Source organism: Varanus komodoensis, unplaced genomic scaffold (assembly GCF_004798865.1).
Source record: "Varanus komodoensis strain SLA01 unplaced genomic scaffold, ASM479886v1 scaffold28, whole genome shotgun sequence".
Taxonomy (NCBI): domain Eukaryota; kingdom Metazoa; phylum Chordata; class Lepidosauria; order Squamata; family Varanidae; genus Varanus; species Varanus komodoensis.
In genome coordinates this window covers 9,188,300-9,214,441 of record NW_025335727.1, presented here as the reverse complement: position 1 = coordinate 9,214,441, position 26,142 = coordinate 9,188,300, and the positions used below count along the sequence as shown (strand labels likewise).

General features: G+C 39.1%; 1 protein-coding gene across 9 annotated transcripts in view; it reads right to left on the bottom strand.

Annotated features, from left to right (window-relative positions):
- MECOM (MDS1 and EVI1 complex locus) overlaps positions 1–26,142 on the bottom strand; it is a 522,613-nt gene that overhangs the window by 271,274 nt on the left and 225,197 nt on the right. For all 9 annotated transcript variants that reach the window (XM_044434483.1, XM_044434485.1, XM_044434486.1 and 6 more), the window contains exon 2: positions 5,072–5,409. In XM_044434483.1, the coding sequence (XP_044290418.1) occupies positions 5,072–5,409 (338 nt within the window). The remainder of the gene's footprint in view (positions 1–5,071; positions 5,410–26,142) is intronic.

Genomic DNA, 26,142 nt, shown 5'->3' with positions numbered 1-26,142 from the left:
TGGGCTCTAATCTAGCACATCACCCGATGGAAATGAAAAAGGAGAAACTGAGCTGCATGCCATCAGCATACTGATGACATGGTACTTCAGCAATTCTGATTACTCCATTCAACATTTTTATGTAGATGTTAGATAGATAGATGGATGCAGAACCACATACTGGAGAATCTACAGGACCGAGCAATATTGCCCAAGCACCACCTTGTAGATTCAACCAAGGCTGTTTCTGTAGGAAACCTTGGCCTGAACCACAGTCAGAAAATCACTCTAATCTATAAGAGCACTTTGGAGCTCTCCCAAGGGATAACTCTTTGTCTCCCTCTTGTTTTAAGTGATAAGGCAGGAAAAAGTGTGTCTGCTCAGCTTCCTCCTATATGGAGAACATGAGTTCCTTATCTACAGTTTAATTGACTTCCTGACTCTAAGGAAGCATTATAGGGGCAAGAAACCTTTTCTCTGGGCCTTCTCCCAGGGAGGATGAACAAAGGCCACTATTTAATGCCACACTATTTTGTCCCTTTGGATCCATAACTCTTCCAGGCTGAAGAAAACAGCCTAGATATTACCCCCTTTCTCTGATAGCTGAAAATATCCAAGTACCTCTTGAGATAACCAGCATGATACAATGCCTACAGATTTTGAGGATGACATGTGGAAAATCCTGGTAAAGAATCTCATCTAGGTATCCTGGAAGTGGAGATGGTGGAGAGAAGGAACACTACAGCTCAGACTAACTTCATCTCACAGAACAATGAGATGCAAGACAAGATGAAAAAAGAATTTGGGATTGGTTGTTCAGTTCTTTTCCCTGGGCCAGGTTTAGAGTGTATGGTTGCAGACCAGATCCAAGCACTAATATTCTGGATTCATTCTGACTGAGGTTCGGGCCTACAGACTGGCTCAGTTACCCTGTAGGATTACCTATATCAGGAGGGACACAGGGAGAGTGTCCCTCTGTTGGTATTCCTTGTTCACTCAGCAGCATTCAGTACTATGGTTCGTGGTGTCCTTCTGAAGGAGCTGTTTGAGTTGGGAGCAGACACTGCTTTGTGGTAGTTGTACTTCTGCCAGGACAGCTGTTTCCAGATGGTGCTTGGGAAAGATTACTCTACCAAGTAGAGTCTCCAGTTGAGGTTCTTCAAGGGTTGATTTTATCCTCCATGCTGTTTGACATATGTTATAGTTGTGCTGCTTATAGTTCATTTCAATGTTCTTTTTTCTGTTACATTTATGATGGATTTTTTCTGGTGGGAAGTAATGCATACATTTGATAAATAATAACAACATCAAAGGATTCATTACATGGATTAGCAACTGATGGTCCATAATACAGAACCCAAAGCACCCATTGCATGGAAATTCACTATTATATGATGTACTGATAGCCACCAACATAAAGATGGGTTATGGAAGAAATTTAAGGAAGAAGTCACTATCAGTGGCCTCTAGTTATTATTTATTTAGTAAAAGCTTTTCTAACCCATCCACCACTAGCTGCAGTCTTCACCTTTTTAATGCAATCTGTCCCATAATGTGGGGCTATTCATTTGTCCACATTACAATGGAGACAAGCTTGAAAGCTTTCCGAATGCTTCTTCTTAAAAGATTTGGAAACAGAGTCACTTGGAATTGCCCTGATCTCTGTCATGGCAGCCAGCAGTGGGGCAATTCAGTTGTGTCTGACCTCACCCTGCTATAGCACCTGAGGCCCCAAATGGCCCAAGTGAACTGTCACATTTCTGCTCCAAAGTTTTTATGATGTGGCCTCTCTTGGAAGACAAATAAAACTACCTTGCAGGCTGCCAGTGAGCTATCCACGGCCTGCCAGATAGGCAATAGCAAGCATGAACACAGCTTGCATTCTAAGCTTGCTTTTTCATAGACTAAATTTGCATATCATGTATTTTGAATATTTAACTGCAATTGTGGTTTCAAAGACACACTCTTACCTCTGGTTTCAAAGAAACTCTTGGGGCTACAGATTGTGATTCTTTTTAGCTCACTTTAATTAATTGCTTGATTAATTAAAACATGCAAATTATCTGTGCCCCTCAGATTATGGTGGAAGTCATTCTCCCTTGCAGGAATAAATATATGGTATATTTTATTTTCTATTTTATTTCTGATGCCTTCTGTTTCCACTTTCCTAATATCCAGGCCATGCATTAGTATACATTGGATCCAAAAACCACTAGGGATAAACTGTGTCTCCATGAACATGATGATTAAATCTTTCAAACCACAGAACAGGAGGAACCAAAATGTTCAACAAGCTGCAGGAGAGTCATGTCCCTGCACACATGTGCACACATATGCAAATTATGTGAGTAGCGCAGATTTATTTTAGGAAAACAGCATTTTCCAAGTCATTTTTAAGCCACTTTCCCAGAACACAGAAAATGGTGAAATCACACATTGTATATTCTTTTCTTATTTCCTTTCTTAATAATCACAGACATCTGTTTTATTTTCTGACTTAAGAAGCAAACAACTCTCTTTTCCTCAGTGAGCTGCAGATATCTGCTTCGATATATGATTGGCCTACTGGCAAACACTAAAGCACAGTGAAAAACTGCAAAAAAGCTTGACCTTTGCCCCTGCCTGGTGACCTCTTGTTCGATTTGTACTTTAGCCAACCAATACCTGATTAGACAATGCTTAGCTTTGGACCCTCAAACTGAGATAAAATTTAAATTTATAGCTTTTCATTTAAGATGCTCTGCAGCACTCTAATTATAGCCGGACCACAATGATGCCACAACTATTTGTGTGTGTATTCCAGCAGAACACATTTCATAGCTGAAGCACACAAACAAAAACAAGTGAAAGCATCTTGGAGAACTTATCTGGGCCAAAGACTTGCATGAACATCACCGGGAAGCTACAAGGCTAAACTGCATTCTACTTCTTGTGGCGGCTGGACATGGCTCTGTACTATATGTTTTTGTACATCAGTTCACAATTTTCCCTTACAGTCCCAACAATTTTTAATCCTTCCATCTGCCCTATAAGCAGAGAGTCCTGCTCAAGTTTATTTAAAATTAAAGATTGGTTTTAAACAACAACTATTTCAAACTGTAAATGCATCAACATCAATACTTGTTTACTGCTGGAAAAAGAAGGTACATATGCAGATATTGCTCATCTGTTGAAAGTACTGAAAAAGCATGAATTTACAGGAATACATATACAGTTTGCATGCAAACCTTATATTTTAGTAGTAGATGCTTAACCAAATTCTTCGATACAGAAAACATCCAATATGCCAAACTGTAAATTGCCAGCAAAAAGAATACTATGTGTGTCTTGTTTTTAAACAAGATAGAGAATCTGATTCTATTCCATTCTGTACTGCTGAAGCTAATAAATGTATGCATGGATCAAAAAGCATGTTTTAATACTGCATTGGTTTAATCTTGAGCAGACATCTCAGATATTTTCAAAATGCCATTTTTATCTGTACAAAGAAATACAGTCACTCTCTTCTACCTTGTACTTTGTCCCCAAAAAATCAACAAGAACATATGAAATGCCCCTCGTGAACAATGGGAAGAGGTACTTGAGAAGAAAGGACTTTACTGGAACACAATAAGCAGCATCAAAGCATCACGTCACGAAGAGCCACCTTGTGGCTTTTCTGCATATATGAGATGACAAAAGAGTGAGAATAGATGGCCTTCCCCACACCCTCAACCCCAGGACCTGTTTTGAAAAAGAAATTGAAGAAAAATAAAATAATGGCCCTGACATTTGCATTGGATGAGAAAAAGCCTTAGGTGGTCTGAATGTGGCAAAATCTTCAATCGGTAGATTCTACAGATGGAGTTCTCTATGTCAAGAACTTCCATGAGGTACATATTTTTCTGGATCTGAGTATAAAGAGGATAGATAACCCGTAATGAGAAAAGTAGACCTGGCCAATTTTCTTAGGCAGGGATTTTGTGTAGGACAAGTAGCTACTGCCAGAGTCAATATGCAGCATGGAGAAACTTGGGAAAGAAGGTGCTATATACAGAAAGCCAGTGCTTTTTTTTGTTAAAAAAAAAAAATAAGGTGCCGGAACTCAAGTCGCCGGCAGTAAGCGCGCGACCACACACACCAATCCCAAGCCGAGCAGCGGAGCAGCACAGCATCCCAAGCAGCGCCCTCACTATCTCACTAGCAGATAGCAGACACAAAAGCAGCCTGCAGGCACTATGTTAATGATGTTTGCTGCTGATCTGCTAGATTCAAAATCACTTCGTAAAATCCCTTGAAAAAAAGTTGCCAAATGCTGTAATGCTGTTCCGGTGTGTTCAATGACAAAAAAAGCCCTGCAGAAAGCAATGGGTCAGCCCACATTTAAAAATGAAAAGAAACCAACAAGTGTCCTGTAGAGGCTTGTGAAGCTACCATACCAAGAAGGAAGCATGAGGAACAATTTCTAGGCCTTTGTTTTCCAGGATGACCTGCACAGGCGCCATTTGGATGGCTTATGATGGCACAAAACAATATAAAGAGACTTTCTAGAACTGATCATAAGAACACAATTCTGGCTGTGTTGTTATGCTAAGAAATTCTGCATAGCATCCATGAAGCAGTGTCATTTTCAGGGAACCAAAAGGTAAAGAAGTACACTTGTTCCCACCAGAACTTGTTGAAATGTCTTTAATGAGACATCTGAATTTGTAGAAATGAGAAATTGATCTAGGAAGAAAAAGAAGAAATGGAAACTTGTATCCACACAAGTGGGTTTCACTCCCATTACACAATTATAAGCCGTGTTGTCAATTTACATACACCATGGTTTTATTTTCAAAAATATTTGCATGTATCAGTAACGAATTATATCTTTAATGGGGACATTTGAATTTGTGGAAATGAGAAACTGATGGACGTTTCCATTTCTCAGATTTCTTTCTACATAGGTGTATTTCACTTCTAGAGCACATCATTAGTGCAGTCATCTTATATACTCCAGTTTTACTTTCAACAATATTTGCACTTACCAGAACATGATATTATATTTCTCCAAAGCAAACAGATGAGTAATCTGGCAATTTAAGATAATTTAAGATATAGATTATCCTACCTCCCATCCATTGCTTGGATCTTTAAGGCTTGGGCAATGTTCTCCTACATAGGCTCCAAATCTTTCACCTACTTCAATCTTCCTTTTGGTCCATATCCCTAATCCAGCTCCAGGAATATTTGATTCTCGTAGCTCAAACTCGGATGGAATTGGGATGTCATCTGGAATGTATATTGGAGCTTTGAAAGGAGACCCTTCCTTTGGGGTGAAGGCTTCACTTGATGTTGCTGGAGAAGATTGTTCATGGATACTGAGTGACAAAGTGCTTGGTTCACCATCATTTTCAGGTTTTTCTTCCAAAGGAATCTCAGAGAAGCTTTCATATGCACACTCATTATCTGAAAAGGATTCCAAATATTAAGAACAAGATGACTGGGATGTGCCAAAGAATTATTTGAACAAATGAACTGCATTATTAAACACTGTCACATGTAAGGCATGCATTACCCATGATTTTTATAGTGTTAAAGGCAATGGTGGCTTTGCCTGAATGGAAACTGGAAAGCAGCCAAAAGCCATTTGTACCATTCAACTTTGACCATTCCTTCTACCTCCTGCACTATAATCCATTGTGTTCCAGGGGGTTCTTCAATACCTAGGAACAGCTTTTCAAGGGGGAAAAAGCACTTGGAGTTTATCAGAGAATTAGCAAGACACAGGTTTCCCATCACTTCTTGCTCAGGCAAAGTCATCACTGCATATAAGTGATGTTATTACAGCTTTGGACATTTTATAAAAAACATACAATCTAAAGATACAATGTGGGAAAATTCTACACCTGTGTTTTCCTTCCAGTTAGCTAATACATATTACACTTCTAACAACCATCAGACTTTATGCATAAATGTTCTTCATAAAAAGTCTTTTTAGCTTACATCCATATACGGCCGCCCGCCCCTTGAGATCTGCAGGAGAGGCCCTTCTCCGGGAACCCTCCATGAAAGAAATTAGGAGGGTAGGTACTCGGAGGAGGGCTTTCTCTGCGGTGGCGCCCAATCTATGGAATGCACTCCCCAGAGAGGTCCGCCTGGCACCATTGTTATTTGTTTTTCGGCGCCAGGCCAAGACCTTTTTTTCAAACGTTATTTTAATTGTTAATATTATTTATTTATTTTATCCGGCCAGGGTGACTTATTTTATATTGTTAATTTGTTTTATATTTTGAATGTATTATATTTTAATTTATGTTGTGAGCCGCACCTAGGCTTCGGCGAATGGGGCAGCATAGAAATGTTTTAAATAAATAAATAAATAAATAAATACTTTTTAAGGAAACAACTTGTAGGAAAATTGTGCTTGTTTCTACATTTCTATCCCACCTTGTTATGACAAAATCAAAAAAGCCACAAATGAATTAATTTATGAGTGACCAAGGCTAATCTCTCCAGAAATGATGTCACTGGTGAACCATATAAAGGTATTTAGGTCTGAAAAATTTTAAAAGGGAACATGGGAAGGAACCATTAGTAGCACCCAAATTGGACTTGTAAATACATTTATAACAGATTAGCTAATTACTAAAAATAAGAAATGCTAAGTTGTGTTAGGGCTAAACTACTCTAGGCTCACCATCCCAAGAACAGGAAAAGACAGAGACAGGCTAGTAGGAAGGCTTAGACGAAACATGTCACACTCCCCTCTCTTACTACACCCAGTCCTCCAGTTACAAACATCTGAGTTGAGAATAACCACTACTTATGAACAAGCAAACCTGGAAGTCCTGCCTTGTCCTCAAGTAGCAGGCAGGCTCCCACAGGTGGCAAGCACTGGGCAGTGAGGAGAGGGAGGAAGGAGGAAGGAAGGGAAAAATAGGAAGGGATTAAAGGAAAAAAGGAAGGAGGGAAAAGGAAGGACAAGGGGAAAAGCAGAAAGTGGCTCCAGTGAAAGACAGTCAGAACGAAAAAGAAACTCCAACCCCAGCAGCACAATCAAACCATGACTCAGCACCAGGTCCCTCCTTTCCAGCATCAGTCCCAGCTCCATCATCATCCTGTTAATGTTAACTCAAGAAGTATTAACCTTTAATTATTTAGGTAAATAAATAAGTCGTTATTTGTTTTTTGGCGCCAGGCTAAGACCTTTTTATTTAAAACTTATTTTAATTGCTAATTTATTGGTATTTATAGGATTTTAAATCTTTTAAGCAAAGATGCACCAGGTTTTAATATTTTTGTTGTATAATTGTTATATTTGTATATTTTGTTTTTGTTGTGAGCCGCCCCGAGGCTTTGTTGCGATGGGGGCAGCATAAAAATGTTTTAAATAAATAAATAAATAAATATCTTTTTACTATTTTTCTATCTTTCTGTCTTTAAGTACTGTACTGTATATCTAAACACATACATACATACAGATTCTCCCTCCTTTGAGTACCTGTAGTTACTTTATTATTACTGTATTCTTATCATTATTAAAATGCTGTATTGTGTTTAAGATGTTTTATGGAAGTGTTTTTTAAGTGTTTTATATGATTTTTATATACATGATCTAACTTACATACAAATTCAACTTAAAGACGATCAGGAACAGAACTCATTCTTAACCCAAGAAATGGATATATTTGTTTTAATAAAGGTTTTCTGGCTGGATCTTCCTGAATTTGGCATCACACTACTAAAAGCCACAGTATCTGATCGAGGATCTGAGAATGTGTGTCTCTTAACTGCTGGGTTTTATATTTTCAAAAATGGCAGATCAACTATTGATTATTTCTTCACTCAAATTCATCACAGCAGCTCACAGAGCCTAATCTGAATGCCTGCTCCTCCCAAATTTATCTGGTCTACTTCTTCCTTTTCCCCATACCACCAGCATTTTGTAACCTCGTGAATGGAGATGAGATGAATAAGATGTATGAATGAGATCTAGAGATTTTGAAAGCTTGCACATTGTTGTGACCTTTGAGACTACCAAATAAAGACAACACCCTAATAAAGACTTTGGAATATCTCCCACACTGAAGCACAAACATTCCTTCATAGCATATTACAAAAATAAATAGCACTTCCTTTAACTAACTGAAAGAAAACAGTCCACTGCTACTTTTCCACTAAAACAAGCTGTTAAGTTGCAAGTGACCATTGGAAAAATATTGGCAAGAATGTTTCCCAGTCGATAATTCATAATGTTTAATTTGATTATAACTGCATTCTAAACATGTTTCAAATCACCCAGACTGTGCAGGTCAGAAAAATATGTACTTTCACGCGTTCTGTTAATGAGAAGCTCTCTTTGTTCAGAGAAAGTACTCTGCTACGTTTGCAAAGGGGGAAGTTCTCCTGGGTGCTAAAGGTATTTCACGTCTTGATCTCCTAATCCTTATGGAAACAGATGTTGGGAGGAAAGCATCCTTAATTTCCTTGGCCAGCATAATTTATCTCCACACGAAATGAGCTCCACAAAACCTAAAAGTACGAAGCCATATATGCACAATTGTTGTAATCTTGAATTCCATGCAGACCTCTTTAAGATCATAAAATTGTCCCTGTTAGGAACTGAGCAACATAATTGCACTGTCTGAGTTGGGGAACAGAATAGATTAGTTAACATGAAACTTTAGACATTTCCCTTCATTAAAAAAAAAAATCCTCCTTGCTATTTTGCAATAAAAACACGAGCAAGCTTCAAAGGAAACCCCGTAGGAAAGGTTAATTGCTACTAAAAGACTAGGGTGGACACCGGTGCGTGCATATTCGGCACAAATGTGTTATGTTGGCAGGAAAGAATGCACATGGCTCGCACTGGGATGTTCCTGATGAAGATGATAGAGCAGCTCTGTGCCAAGGCTAATGCCAGAGTTTTAACCTCTCTGGAGCCTGGGGTCAGTTTAAACAGTAACCCGGGCTTCTGTGTGGAACACGAGGAGGGGGTAGACTTCCTTCCACTTGGAAAAATGCTTAACCATTTAGCATACTTTTCCATTCCAAAGGCTATAAAAGTTTGCAATATTGTGTGAGGCGGAGAATTAGGGAACTGAAAGCTGCCAGCCCAGTGCCCCCGTCACCTTCAGCTGCAGTAGCTAATATGCCAGATACAGAGATAGGTTTGTGGTTAGCAGCTAAGCTAAGTGTAATAGAAGGCAGGAGTTGTGTCTACTCGGCAATTCCACAACCGTGTTAACCTAGGCAGAGTGTGGCATGTGGTACAGAAGTTGTGTTGAGATTGAGGAGCTCTTCTTTCATAATTAGTTTCTAAATTTTAAACCTGCATTATTCGTGTCTTCCTTTTATGTCTACCCTGTCATTCTACCAAAACTGGCACTCTGTGCCACCTACAGAAACAATTAAAATGGATCAAAACAGTAAAACAAGGTATTCAAATATAATCATATAACAATTACAGAAAATAACTATGAAATCCAGCATCCAACCATAGTCCTGCTTGTGGGCTAAAGGCCTTCTTAAATAAAATGCTCTTTGCCTGCTGGCAGTAAGACAAGAAAGAGGGAACGAACCTCGACTCCTTTGGGAGGGAGTTCCACAGCTTGAGAGGGGCCACTGAGGAGACCCTCTCTTGGGGCACCACCAAATGTGCCTCGAAATGGTTATAATCTCAAAAGAAGGGCCATACACAAATTTGAAATGGTGGAATCTCTGAAAACAGAGCTTTAAGCCAAATGTCCAAGCCTGACAGTTTAGAAGTTACCTCTTGTTTTCTCTTTCTATGTAGGAGAAAGACTTTAAATTATATTCTTTATTCAACATATGGTTTTTTAAGTTCATTTCAAGACAAGAGCTCATTTGGTACAGGCAGTCCTAATAGATACTTATATCCTACCAGGACTGTAGCCAGACTTCATTCCTAAGGCTGGTTGCCATATTATACAGAGTTTTTGCTGATCCAAAAAGAAGATTTCAATTGTATAATCTCTGATTATAAAAGATGTTTTTGTTGAGATAAATTAATGCTCCAGGTGAGATACCTACTGAGACTACAGACTCATTTCCTACTCTTATTGTACTGCCTAATCATCTTTCCCCGGTTCTGTGTGGGACTTAAAAAAACTTTAAAGAAGGGGGCTTTAACATACTTTAAAATTATTTGTAATTACATAAAAAAATAAAAATAGAAACTAAAGCACCAATGGAAAATAAGGTGATGCTGATTAACAGAAGAACAGAAAGATAGTGCCCAAATCACATACAAGAGTTGGGAAAATTGTGATGATCAAGATGATCACATGTTGCAACTGCTTTTCACATCGCTACACCCTTGTTTTCCCCAGCTAGCTCATGTGTGAGAAGACGAGTCTCCCATCTCTGCTAACAGACATCTACATTTACTGAATCAGTAATGTAGTACAAAACCTGTTAACAGAGACTTCAGCTTTTAATCTGAAATAGAGAAATACTCTCTTCATTAACCAAAACTTAATGAAGTTACTAAGATAATGAAAAAAAAAAACCCATATAAGACAAACAACAATAAAATCATGGAATATGATCTGATCTCAAACTCATGGTGGGGAGGGATTTCTAAAGTATACTCCTGAACCAAATATCTGAAAATGTCCTATATTCTGCATAACTTAAAGGTACTTTTCATTGTCAAGACCTAATTGTGTTGCTTGATTAGTAATCCAGGCACATGCAAGATTATTTCATTAGTTAATTAGTTCTATTTATATCCTTCATAAAAGATCCTGGAGCAGGTAACAATATTAAAATCAACCAGCAATATCATACAAAAATTAACTCTAATATAAGCCATAAATGAAAGAGGAAACAAATAGCCAGTAACAGAGCCTTCTCAGTGCAGCAGCAACTAACACTGAAGTTGTAGTAACTTTGGTTCCAGTTTACTTCTTGGGAAAGTGAATTCCATAGTTGAGTCACCAGCAAGGAGAAAGCCCTGTCTCGCATCAGCACTCACTGGCTGGACAAGGCAGGCTTCCCTGAAAGATTTTAGGGCACAAGTGAATTGATAGACAAAAGGTGTTCCTTCAGATACACCTTTGTGTATCTGCAGCAATTGCAAATCACTGTTGTCCCTAAGAGAACTGCCATTGAATCTTGGGTCTAAGAGATGTGAAAAAGAACAAATGGGTGTAACAGTGGTTTGAAACACTGCTTTTAAAGATAAAGTATTACATTAAAAAGTTTTCAACTACCACTTCAGGCTAGGCAGGGGGCAAGAGTTCTTCATTAATTCATTAATTCGTAATGCAGCCAAAATCAAGCACTTTGAAGTACCAATTGCATCAATAGGTGTAAATACATGTTTGAAATCAAAAGGATGTTAAATTGCTTAAACCTGATTAAATCATGTCCATAATCAACTAAAACAAATTTAAATAGCAGTAAGCATTGTGAAGGCATAGCAGTGTATTTCTAATTTCAGCAGTTTTTCACTTACTTGAAATAAAGCTGCAAATACTAGAATCCATATTTTGTATTTACAATTTGATAAGAGAAACTATCAAGTGATTTGACTCTCAATTGCTTGACTAAGTTCACATAAGTATCAATAAGTATAACTATTTTTTGGACAATATTTGTATCTTTGAGATGACATGAAAAGATTCCTTTGGAATACAGTGTATCAAACAAGTCCCATACCCTGCTCATTATAATTATTGGTAATTTTTATTATTACTATTATATATTAATGACAACAGAGCCTGATATAGGTGTGAATGAATCAAGAGCTTTCTTATACATCTGCTATTGTGCTGAATAGTTGGTTAGACATGCCAAAAGCCCTATGGAATTGCAGAAAACAACTCACCTCATTAATATTATTCATTGTGAGTTATGACCACCTTCTGCACAGTGTTTGATTTTATTGAGCTATGCGAATCCAAATTCTGATAATACTCACTCTAGTGTACAAGTTGAAAATGTCAATGGAGTTACTTTAATGTTGACTTATACATGTAAGTAAGATTAGAATCAGATTTTTGTCATTAGTTGAAATCTATAGAGTTTCTCCTGCCTGTAACTCAGAGAAAAAATGCCCATGGAACATTTAGTCCTTCTTTTATTTTTATTTAGCTGCCATATCTTGATGGTAGGTTTACAATGTGTTTGCTTACAAAACTGATCTTTTGCAACATAATCTTTTCTTCTAGCTGTTGATCCTGCTATCCTTATAGCAAAGAGTTCTGCATAGAGAAAAGACTAGAGATATCCAACAAAAGCAAGAGTTCTAACAAATTCAGAGAGTCCAATATCTTAGAAAGGCAATGCAAAACTAGCTGCATCTGGATTTATTTCCTTTTGGATAAGCAACTGGGACAACTTAAGAGAAAAGTAGAACCTTCATAAGAATATCTATGTTTTTGTTTATTCATGGAAAAAGTCAACTTTAATATAAATTGTATTCATTTAAAATGTTTTTTGCTAGCGAACATAACACATTTCATTTTTTGCATAAAGAGCCCAACATTGTGATGGGCATTTTATGGGAAGGGAAGGCTTGCAGAGGCCTTGGGAAGAATAAGCTGCAAATGTATTTATTTCTATCCTGCCTTTCTCCTGTGGAATTCAAGGTAGAGGGCATATGACTCAGACTCCCAAGCAGTCTCCCATTCAGGGACTGACCTGGGTTTCCATAATTCAAGGAAGATTGCTGAATTATGTGCCACATCCCAAAGCAATGTTACACAGTGGAATACTAGATTTGACCCTCCCAGATAGTAGCCAGCTTACTTTTTCCCATAGAGTTAAATGGGAGCCACTAAAAATCGTGCCACTTCTGCAATGCACCACCTTTTTATCCACATAACCTTTTCTGCATTCTGTTTGTTGATATGATGCCACAGTGGTACAGACTCTAGGACTAAACAGAATGTGACAGAGAGAGAGCAAATCTTAGACAGTGAGTATAATACAGAAAGAAGATATACCGGCCCGCTTTCCTGAGGTGATATTACTGTCTCATGTTTCATAATCCTGTAATGCAGCAGTCCCTAGAGCTTTGTTGGGATATCACAAAAATATAATTCCTACATATTTTAATTTTAAATATCAGGCCTTCAATTTTGAAAAGTCTAATCCTTGAAGCTTTTCTCCATGCCCATAGCTAGGAGCATGGCCTGTTGAAATGTGTCCCAAGACAATATTGAAGTTACTGAACCTGGATATCAACAGACTGAAACACCACAGTTTCAAAAACAAGGGAACCTTCAGTGAGATCGCTTAGGGGCTGAAACAGCAGAGCTGGTTACCGTCAGGAAAGAATGGACCCGAGTTGTAGTTATTACTATTATCATTACATTGCCTTATTTCCCATGATTTTGTTCTTGTGAGGAACACAAGGCAATATACAAGGTTCTCTTCATATTTATTCTTACATCAACCCTGTGAAATAAGTTATGCAGAGAATAAGTGGCTGTTCCAAAGTTGCCCAATGAGCCAAGGGGGGAAACTAGAACCCGGGTGTGCTCAGTCCCCAGCCCAACACTGTGCCATGTTGAGCTATATGATACAACCTGACACGTTCCTTTTGCTTACTTGCTTATGCATATTCAAGAACAAATAAGAAGGACAAGCGGAAGAGTAATTCAAACAAGTGGTTATCTCCTCTAAAGCCTTGAAGTGCTTGGAATCAGGACACTTGCTGGACCACCTATCCCCACATGATCCTACTCATGCAGTTTGTGGTGTAGATAAGTGCAAACATTGGGGCTCAAGACAAGATCACCACTCTGGGGTTCTCCCAGAAGGTAACCTGGCACCCCTCCCCCCCCCGACCTTGCCTGCTCTAGAACTTTGTCGTCTTTCCAGAGCTTGATCTTTGGACTGTGCTTTTGGGCTGTGAAAGCTTGGAGTGTTGTGCTTGAGTCTATCATCTCCCTGGCTTTGACTCTGGACTGCCTCTCCTCAAGGTGCCTCTTGCTTTGTCCCTCTGAACTTGCTGCAGGACTTTGCCCTGTATCCGTGCACTGGGCCCGGCGTGCCGATCATCCTTGCCTGCCATCTGTGCCCTGGACCTTATGCTGCCTGTCCCAGCAAGTCTGATTTGTACCTTCCTACTAGTGCTAAAGAGTGATTAAAAGCACATTTATTCTGACAGGCTTTTGACCTGCTAGTTTGAAATGTTTTTCATTTGCCTTGTTCCTTTTTTCTAGACATTTCAACCTGTTGTTCTTACTTGTAGTTTAAGGTTGAATTGAGAACCAGTATCAGATGGTGGTGGTAGACCAGGAGACACTAGTCTCCCCTCAGGCATGGAGCTCAGTGGGTGGCTTCGGGCCAGTCACTCACTCTCTCTCAGCCCAACCTACCTCACAGCGTTGTTCTTGTGAGGATTTCTCATGCGAGGAAAAAGGCATCATATAAATTAAACCACCCAGAGAGGTTTGGCTGTTGGGCAGTATAGAAACTAACTAAATAAATGCTGTTGTCATTCCTGCTCTTAACCTGTTGGGTTACCTGCCTTGCCATCCTAGCGAAGCAGAAGATGGGATAGAAATATTTTGATTCCTAAATAAATAGAATATTGTTGATAAGGTTGCATCGTTGAGACGATAAAGTCCTTGGCAACCAGTAATGCAAGTTTGTCTTTGTAAGCTTTGGGACATGCATTTTACAGCCATCATGATTGCATATAACTGAACTTATGAGGGAAAAGAGAACTCTATTGTAATTTTTGAGAAGTATTCTCCATTGATTCATTTTCTGAATTATAGACTGTTTGCACAAGCACTAGTGGGAATTTTTGAATGCTGCTAAGTTCCTTAACAAAATCCTCTGTTAACTTTATGATTGCTGTATAAATGTTTTTAAAGTTGGGCTGGCTGGTACTGATGCAGCCTGTCCCCCAAATCAACCAGCAATGACCAGAGGAAATTTTGGTTGGGAGTTAAAGGAGGAGGAGAGAGAAGGTTAAGCCCTCCTTTCTTCATGCCACTGTACAAATCTTGAAAACTACTTCCTCTGCATCTCTAGCCTCCATGTTTTTACAAACAGATGTAACATTAAACCATGTGTTCAACTTGTTTAACATATAGTACATTTTGGCCTGTGGCAGTAGATAAATGCAGCCATCACATTAGCAGTGACCTGCTGTGTTATCTGCCTTGACAGTAGGTGAACGAGAAATCCACCTTAGCTCCCTCACTTCTTATAAGTTACTGTGTTGTAGCTACATAAGAGCCCAACATCTATCCGCAGTCAAGTACTTCAGCCTTTCCGTAAGACTTCAAATTGTGGTCATATACTATATATCTCTCCAATAAATGTTAGCTATTCCCAAGCTTACAATGAATTCCAAATAACAAAATGGCAGACCCTGGTTTTCCTTCCCCTTCTGGTTTTTGTTTTAATAGTAAATTAAAATCTGAAATGAGTATAAATGTCATATTTCTTAATTGTTAATGTTTTTCAGATCGTTTATTTATGCTGGAAATCACATACCTTGTTTTTAAAAAACAAAGACTTTTTTTTTTAAAGTGACTGCCCTTTAAAATAAAATGCATAAATTAAAGATGGCCACTACAATTGTCCCAAATGTTTGTTCCCCTACAGGCCACGCACTGCAGCTAGACAACCAGTGCCAGGCATGCAGCAAAAAGGGAGGTTAACAAGACTGCATGGTAAGTGTGGCCAACTTGTGCCTTGCCAGCTGTTTTGGCCTCCAGTGGTCATCTAGCCAGCACAGCCAATATCGAAGGGTGAGGGAAGTTATGGACCAAAACATCTGGAGGGCCACAAGTTATGCATGGAAACTCATCTCTGTTTGTGTTGGCTGCCATGTGTGAGAGCTAAGTTGTGCACAGCACAGAAGGTCATATCTTGTGAAGGCTTGCCTTGCATGCTTCCATATAGACTGAAGTGCCTGATTTTTGACTTATCCTGGAAGCTAAGTAGGGTCAGGCCTGGTTAGAATCTGGATGGGTGATTTGAGTGTTTGATTCTAGGATTATTGTTGTAAACCACCCCGAGAGCAGCGGTTACAAGCCAAAAAACCTACTGAGTGATATTGGACCAATCACTGCATCAATCTAACTTTCTTGAGCAGAAGGATAAACCAAGGGTAGTTCTATCATGATCACTACAGCTGCCCCCTTAGAGGATGGAGGTAATAAAATAATTAGAATAAAATATTTTATTCTAATGTATATATTTTAATTCTTATTTATGTGAATCTAATTTATTGTTGTAAGCCGTCCCGAGGCTTTGGCGAATGGGGTGGCATAAAAATGTTTTAATAAATAAATAAATAATAAATAAAAAGTCAATGATTACATATGAATGAAGCAGTGCTACACATCCACACAGCAAGGCTTAGAAATACACTGTTCTCCATACAAGTTTTTGGAGCTTTCTTATATCCAGTGTATAAATAAATGTGATTCTCTGCACTGTAGAATTAATTAATAACACTTGCCAACCCTCTTTTAGTAAGGATTAGTGAGATCAGCATTTAGAGCACTTAGAAGCACCATATAAAGGCTGAGTATTACTATCATTATCATTATTATCCTACAAATCAGACCTGATTTCTTCCTATATGCTATGTATTAGCCTGCCAGAAAAGTGCTGACAAAGAATCATCCCCACATTCCCCAAAGCTGAGCTACTGAAGAGGCATAATGAACTGCAGAAAAAGTACAATACTGATAAAACTGAACACTCTGTAGAATGGAATATAAACCCCTGTGCAAACTGGGTGCAGCTGCAGCTTAAGAAATGATCATTTCTATATGAGTAAGTGGTCATTCTCAGCTAGCAGTTAATACCATGTAATAATACGCTAACTGCATGAGAACTCCACATTGTTTCTGGAACATGTCAATATCAGCTTGCACAATAACTAGCAGCATTCAGGACTCTGGATAGTGTCAGTTGTGTCTAATTGAGTAACAATGTCTAAGGCAATTGACGTGCACCAGACACCGTCTCTTAATTAGGGGCCAATATTGAAAGACTCCGGGTCAAATTCTGCTTTTCAATTACATCGGTGCTGTTCTCCTTGATGTCAGCAGCAGCTGCACCTGCATATCCCTGTACGGAATTAAGCATGCTGCATTCTGTATAAACTATGGTAATTCCTGCAGCAACACTACCCTGAATTTATTTGCAGTTTTTGAATCTCATTTTATTTATAGTTCCAGTCCAACCAACTTTGATCAGCATATTTATATTATCTGTACTTCTCATCTGCTAGAACTCAGCTGCAATCATAAACATTGTTGAAAAATTATTTGCAGTTAACAGTGAACTACCCCATTATATCATCTAGCAAATGCCAGAAGTTTTGTGCAGGTTGATAAAGTTTGCTCTGCAGCATACATATGCTTCTGACATTCTGAATTCTTTCTCAGTAACATACAATGGCAGCCAAAGCAAGATGGAAAATGCCATCTATCGAGCTATGTCATTGTTGGTAAATCAATGGACATACATTGAAGGAACAGGCTGTAAAATAAGGATTTGGATCACAAAAATTGATGCTGCACATTCATATGTCCCCAGTACATGCACATATACAAATAGCGTCCTCTGAGAGACATAACCCCAAGTATCCCAACTTCAAGATGGAATATCACCACTTTGTTGCATGAGAAGGAGAAAGGCATTGTGGGGAAATAACAGAGCACAAGACAGGAAAGGGGCTAAGGAGAAATGCAGAAATCCACAGATGTATGTCTACAAAGATATGTGGAAGTGGGTTTCATTTGAATATAATTACATTAGGGTATCTCTCAAGGCAACACTGTGCACTTAACTCCTTTGCAAATTAATTCAGTGTTATGAGCACTTTTTCACTTTTCCTATCCTGCCCATGTTCCATCTGAACCAAAGCCTGATGCAAAAGGGAGCTAGCTGTTTGTAAAGCAACGGGAAATGAGAGGAAACACTCCTTTCCAGAAAAATGCAGCTCGGCAGAACTCACAGGAGCAAGTCTGCTGACCTCTGCTGATCCAGAAATTAGTCCTTCCACTTGTTTCTAGACTTGTTTTAGGGAGTGCTAACTCACTGTTGCACTAGAGAGGAATCCCGCGGGGGTACTTGAATGGGAAGAAGCAGGGCAACGGTAGTGAATAATGACAATGACAGACATGCTTACTTTGAAGTAAGACACAGAGACACACTTCTGAGCAGACATGTACCAGACTGTGCAGAAATACATTACATGAGAATAAATTATCAGGATGCTAGGATCTAGCTGATGGGGAATGCTATCTTTATACCAGTGTTCTGCTTTTCTGAGTTCACCAGATAGATTTCAATTTAACCATAAAGCTGCAACATAAGGATGATGTAACACAACGTGTTCAACAGAGAAACATTACATTAACGCCCTCCAGAGAACCCATTTACTTTAATGTGAGTCCATTCTGTGTGTCCTCCCTTTACCTCCCTCCATGAAAATGAATGGAGGTGTCTATTGAGCAGCAACAAATCACCAAATTAGGAAGGATGCAGAAGCATTATGGTGGAAAACACTTTCATTTGCCTCAGAATAATTTCAACAATGAGAGCCTTATGATACTCTTTGCTACAGTCTGGCTTTATGCATATGCTTGTGTGCACTGCAGTTCAGCCTTCCCCAACTTGGAAACCTTGAGATGTGCTGAACTACTACTCCCAGAAATCCTGCTCATTGGCCATGCTGCTGAGGAATGATGGGAGTGTTAGGAAAGGCTGCTGTAATGCATAGGCAACCTCTAGACTTTGCTTCTTGCCCACTGGGCTTGGGAGCAGGCCAAAGTTCAGGCCAAAGTTCAGCTAGATCCATGTGTCCTGCACCTTCTACCCAGGCAGGTCTAAAACTCTGAACTGCCTGAGCCACCCATGCTGCAGGTTGACTTCCTATAATATAAAATAAATGCAAATGGTGTTAAAAACCAACAATCCAATCCAAAAAGACCATTAAAACAAAAGCATGGTCACCTGCATTGAACTTGAAGTCACTGGGGTAAAGGCAGCTTAATTCCTAATATTTTGTCATTCTCTGTTGTAAAAAAGTCTGTAAGTGAATTAAATTTTATCTCGCATAATTACAAAAAGCAGCATACCTTTTAAAAAAAATTAAGTCTTTCATTGAGCATCATTGTTTTAAATTAAGATATCATGAATTAACACTGGAAAATGCACATCTTCTAATTCCAAAGAAAGCTGTAATCAAGGACAGCTATTTCTCCAAGTTACAATAAAGACAGATAATGGAACGTATTATGAAACAAAGGTTAGAAACAGAAACTGAACACTGTAGCAGTAAGGACTTTTAATTGGATTCAGTTTATCACATTTTTCAGAGTACCACAGAAGCAGAAGAAAGGATTAGAAGTGTTTCCACATTTCACTGTTTGGCATCATGAGAAACCAGTGGGAGGTCCATGTCCTTGATGCATATGGCAAGCCACAGGAGCGGTTTACATGTCAGAATATAGTAGCCCGTAGTCCTGAGACACAAATGCATTAGCTCCATTATAATGTTGCAAAGAATAATCAGTAGGGGAAAATGGCTGTTGTTATGTTCTGTACAAGTGTACAATTTCTAAAAGGGAGTTTAAACTCTTAGTGCCATTGGTAGCTTATAGACCTATAAGACCTATCAAGAACTGATATTTGGAATGGGCACACTTGTTTCTTAATGATTAATGAGCGCACAGAAATTATAGGTTGTGCTATCAAGCTGTTATGACAATTTGCATTGCTAGGGTAAAGTTCTGCATTAGCCTTTACATCGCACATTGGTCAATTATCGTTTTTTTCTACAGAACTTTCAAGCTCCAGAAATACTGATATTAAATAGTTACAATTTTTGCAGTATGATCCTAAGCATCTCAGTGAGTCGAAGGCACTTGCTCCCAAAGAAAGTGGTCTCAACAACCATCCGGCTAGTACCAACCCAGAAGAGTCAAGCAAGCATCATTGCTAAGCAATCTTTTTAAGTGTGTCTACCTATTCCTACTAAAACACTTTACTGGAATAGGGAGGAGAGATAGTAAAGATGAAAGGGAAAGCTGTAAACTAGTGAAGCCAGTGGACAGCCAGGGCAGTATAATGGCTAGATTTCTGGACTAGGACTCAGGATCTTCTGATTGTATCTATTTCCAACCTGGCCATGAAGCTCCTGGGTGACTTGGGCCACTCACTGACTCTCAGCCTAACCCATCTCACAGGGTTGTTGTGCTAAAATGTTCAAGCTGCTGATTGGTTAGACTTCAAAACGCTTGTTCTTAATTGCTTAAAATGTGCATCTCATAAAATGCCGAATACATCAAATATTTACTTCATATACAAGTTCAAATCTATGAGACTGGTGACTATCATATTATTGGAAGTGTACTTATTGTGCTTTATACTCATATTCTTTTGCCAAGCAATCATACATAGCCTATATGAAGTAGAATAATATTTTTTAATGTAAAGAGTAAATATTTATATCACTCACAGCTGTTCCCTTCTAGGAGCTGATTAGAAAAGCCATTGTACTTTTTACTAACACAATCTATGAAATATCTCAAAGAAGTTTCACACCTCTAAAATCTTACTGTTTTGGATACAAGATCAGCATAGGGGTTTTTAAAAGAAGTTTATTCATGTTATAAACTGTTTTAACTGTTAACGTAGGCTGTGATGCATTTGGTGTTTTATATGATTGATGTTACATTTAAGTAGTAACGGATTTTCATTTGTATCATAGAATCAGCTGAGGCCTTGTAGACCTAACTCGTCTAGTCTCCTACTCAGTCCAGGAAACTCAGAGGTTGTCTGACCTTTGCTTAAGGATTTCGAGCAGAATTCACCACATCTCTAGGAAATTGGTTACAATTCTGTGCTTAAATTGCTTTTAGCATTAAGATGTTTCTCTTAATGTTCAGCAAAAATTTATACTTCTGCAAAATCGATTGAATCTAGTTCTGCCCTCCAGCATCTGTGGTAACAAAAAACAAGTCTTTGCCATCTTGTACCTGAGAGCCCTTCATGTATTTGAAGACTGCCTACCTGTTGCCCCTCGGTGTTCTCTAGGCTAAACATATCCAGTTCCTTCAACCTTACCCCAAAGTCTCATATTCCATGTGCCTGACTATTTTCATTTCCCTCCTCTGGACCTGTTCCAATTTGTCTGCTTCCTTCTTCAAGTACTGTTCCTATTTTGTTGTTATGTATTCAGTATTCCTGGTTGAAAACAATACATGCTTAATAAAAACTTCACTTTCCAGAGGTAAACACAGCACTGAAAATGAAATCTGACATATGCAGAGTAAAGTAGACTAAGTGTGCCTCAAAATGCATCGGGTCTTGAAAAATGGCATTATCATTTTGCATCTTAAAGGTGTCTCCCTTTTCTTTCCAACTTACAAGAACAAACACATAGTCGAGCCAGGTTTAAAGCACTAGGTCATTCCAACAATTAGAGCAATAGATGGCTCACCTATAAAGCTTACTATCAGTCCGTGGGCCATATGTCTTTCAATTACCAGTACTGAGTATCTGTATATGTGGGCCTATTCATGTGTATATGCTCATCACTGGATTTCTGATCACTTGAGTCGTGAAACTCTCATCAGGTATGCAATGAACATAAGAAATGTCATGCCGGATCAGACCAAGGGTCAACCTACTTTACCATTCCCTTCACACTGTGGCTAACCAGCTGCTCTTGGGAAACCTGCAAGCAGGACATGAGTTCAACAGCACCTTCCTACCCATCTTCTCCAGCAACAGATCTTTAGAGGCATCCTGCCTCTGATAATGTAGGTTGCATCTAACCATCAGAACCAGTAGTCATGTTATCATCCACGGATTTGTCCAATCCCCCTTTAAAGTCATCCAAATTGGTAGCCATCACTAGTAGATTACGACATCAGGTTCTACTCCCAACCAATGAGCTCTGGCCCAGAATATGGTCTGATGGCACATAAGGAATCACCCTGTTAAAGTTAAGTAGGCATGGGCTTGGCCTAAGCTTGGAGGGGAGACCATATGGGAACTGCATGTAGCCACCTTGAGTTCCACAATGAAGCAAAGGTGGATAGAAATATAATAATAAATGATAAACATTCTGTTAAGAACATCCCCATATGCACAACTGTACCATACGAATGCTCTTCAAACCTTCATATGATTATGCATTCAAATGAGCTCTGAAAAGTCCTACAGTGACTTGCAACTGTATGTCTGAATCCTTCAAAAAGCATTGCACTTGAACTCAGGTGAAGCAATGGGAAAAGTTTATCTGTCGTAATGATCTGCAAAGATTTTTGTCTGGTTGAGTGAGTGGGTCTACTTAATGCTCAGTACTTAATGCTGAACTCAGAGTTAAGGAATGTGGTAAGCAAGACTGGGTACCTCTGAGGGCCACATCTCTTCAGGGGGCCTACCAAGCATAGCCACTTGGTTCTATATCACCTTGCTGGTGTTGTCTCTTCACCTTGCTTCCTGCAAGTATTTCAGCAATAAGTAAGATGGGTCTTACCTGATCCAGAAAACTATTAAGATCATCCTGACATGTGCTCTTTTGCAGATAAATATTCCAAATATGCAGAGAGAGGCAAGAATATCAAGGTAGGTTTCACACTCCCCTTGCACATGTCTAGACAAGCGTAATATGTGGAGTGGGTGACCACTGGGATAAGAAGCAATTCCTATGGCCTGCTAGTATTTCAAAGCATGTCATATTCAGGCTCAGCAAGTCGCCATATACTCTTTCCTCGATCCCAGTGACAGTATAATAGCTTGTGGGTTTGCCTCATATTGCTTTGCTCCTACATCATGGAGACAAGAGGCTGCTGTTCTACCACCCACCAGAAAGTCTTTAATTATATCATTACACTAATAGGTCCTTAATTATACTCAGCTGCCATGATGCAACATCATAGTTAAGCCCTTGAAATGCTAGTAAAAACAGGAGAAACCAATGCACTAATCAGAAAACGTATCAAATAATTCACCCTACCATGCCATGGACTTGAAAAAAGAAAGTAAAAGAAATCAAGCTCTGGCAAGAATATTTTCCACCGTTCATTTTGCGTGGGAAATTCCAATCCTCACTCTGCCACCCCCTAACCCACTGCTTCTCAGCTGCCAACCATCATATCTCTCCGAGGTCATAACAATAATAAATAGAACATACTTAGCTGATTGGAAAAGTCTAAAAAGACTATCCTTAATAGCATACATGGGGATACATGCCATGACTTACTACAATAGCTTCAGTATTTGTCTTAATGCTAGATTTGTCTTCATCTTTTTTCTTCCATATCTCTTGTCGAAAAAAGCAATCCTGTGTCTAAAGCTACATTTGTGAATATAATCACAAAAAAATGAAGTGTGTAATCTTGATATGTTACAAAAGGCAATGGGTAATGGTCCAGCACATGGACTAGTAAGAGGTAAAGGGCAAGCCTTCTCAACCAGCCTCTCCCCACCCTCTTGCTTGCCTGTCAATGACAACCGCCTGCACTGATGAGCAGCAGGGAAGAAATGAAAGGGAGAAAGAGAGCAGTCGAACCTATTCCCCTTCCTCTACTTCTCATCCAGCTCAGAGGACTGGCACAGCTTGTGCATACAATGCCTGGAATAATGCATTGCTCAGCGGGAGAAATAGGGACACCTGGGTTGCGAGGCTTGGCAAAATACTGTGTGCCCAGCACTGCAGATTTCTCTGTAATGCTTTGGGAAGTAGCTCAGCTTATTTCAACCCATCTTTTGTTCTTTCCAGCCTTCCTTCCCATTTGATAATGTGGTAAGTGACAGTATGGGTGGAGGCAGGCTTCAGCAGGTGGGCAGCAGGACATAAGTTAGAACTGGGAGTGCTATTGCACTAGCACTGTGGACACGACACTGGCCTAAAATGCAATTATCTGCAACAAAGGAGACAGGTTCTTATGGTGACCAAGTAAGTAAGGGGAGGCAATGCAATACCTGCTGGTACCAAGGAACTCCTGGACATCTTCACTGGAGTTCCCTAAGGTACCCAAACCCTCCCACTCTTTTTTAATGCACTTCTTAACCAATAGCAAAGTGAAGTACTTCAGCTACTTCCATCTTCATTCCCATGAAGGCCACATGGTAAGGTGGAGATGGCTGCAGGTCAAGGAAGGGGTTTGGATGTGGAGATTTTGAAGGGATCCTGAAAAAAGTATTTGTGCGTATGTGTGCTTGCCATGAGGAGAGAGGAGAAAAGGTCATGTAGTGCTCATATGTATGGACTAGGTTTCTGCTGAAAACTAACCATTCAGAGATGTTTAGCATGCTGGGATTCAGATCAAATATTGGACTTTGAGGTAGATTGCTTCTTCCTGTAACTAGCCACACTTTCATAGTAGCCATAGTGCCCACAAGAGTTTCTCATATTACCAGATGTGCCCATGAGCCCTCAAATTTTTATACTCCTGAAGTAAGCTCAAGGTACACATGCTCAAATCAGGACATCAGCTTGAAATATGCCTTACCATTAATGCTTAATGAGAGCAGTAAAACTGTGATAAAGATATTCAACTTGTTCTAAAATTGAGTATTCAGGATAGTGAAAATTCATATTAAGAGTTTGCAAACATCATCAGTATCACTAGCAGAACCATCTGTGAATGCTTCAACCTGCAACGCTTTCATTCAGCTTGTTCTTTGAAGAAATCTGAAGACACGGAACATCACAATTGCAATGTGTACTGTCTAAAGCGTCTGCCAAACAGGTTCAATATGGTCCAATCAATTGAAAAAACAATTCAATTTCAGCAAGAACAAAACACATAAATGTAAGGACTACTAATCTGAAGTTGATGAGGAAAGTGATAGTTAGCTAGTACAGATGTTCTCCCCTACTGTTTTGTGGGTCCTGGTGTCTGGAAGCAAACCTTCAATTCTTGGATGAACAATATATAGCTAAACTGGTACCTGGCTGCTGTTGAAATGAAGTCATATTTGAAAAAGCCCATCATATACATCCAAACACTAACATGGTCATGGATGGGGATACTCAGTTAAATAGATGTTTGTCTAGAAGAGTCATCATCTGGCTAGCATCTCTGCAGAATGTTTCTAAGCAGCTAACTGATGTATACTAAACAAATTTGGTTTGGCTGCAGCTAAAGCCGCCCTGTGGAAATTCTCAACATACATTTGTTTGATTGAGCTGTCATTTTCAGTTGATCTGCTGATGATCTGTGTCACTTTGTTTAAATGTCCTTGCATTTTTTCTTTATACGGGGGGGCGGGGAGAAGAAGAAGAAAAGAGAAAAGAAAGGCACACTTTCTGTGATAGATTAAATGAAGGTGAAATTTGAGAGTTACTCCTGTTTTCGATTTCTGGGTTCCCAGACAGGTGGGTCTGGAATGACAAAGAGCTTCATATGCCAACACTTGAAAAAACAGAATAGAGTAGATGCCCTTATGATTTAAAACATCCACAGATGTGTCAGCTTCCACATGCTCCTGTTCTAAGGAGTCACTGGAATCAGTAACTGAAACAACAAATATTATTTATATATACTAGGGTAGCCAAACCTCCTAACCTTAAACCACGTATCAAAATCTTCACATGGCCAACAGCCATCACACATCCATCACTTTCCCGCACCACAGAGGCTTCTGTGTCTGCGTTTTTTCTGCTTCCATTCTGCTGCCGTTGCTTCACCACCATTGTCATTTTTGTACCCTCAGCCAGATTCCCATTGCTATGACCTCAGTATACCCCAAAATCTGACCCCACCCCCATTCACATTCTCTACTTTGTCCGACTTGGCTTTCCCTCAAACTACTGTATATCCATACAAAAAAATAAATCTAAATCTTGGCTCATTTGGAAATATGAATATTTTGGCAGTTTAGGGTTTAGGTTTTTGTTTTGTTTTTTAGTTTTTAGGTTTTCACAATAAATAATGAACTATGAAAAATCTAAGTAGGCATTTGTGGATGGTCCTCAGACTTTGATCATGATGAAAATGACCATCATTTGATTTCTTTAAAAAAATCTGATAGACATGTTTACTTTTCAATATCCATGCCGAAGGCATTTCAAAACACAAATTCAGCAAATCAGGGAGGTATGCAGTCTTCACTTGTCTAAGGAAAACTGTTTACATGAAAATCATGATTGTGTGTGATTAGACTGAAGCAGAAATACTGCTTTATGTGTGTGTTAATATTTATTAGTCCAATGACATGCCCAGG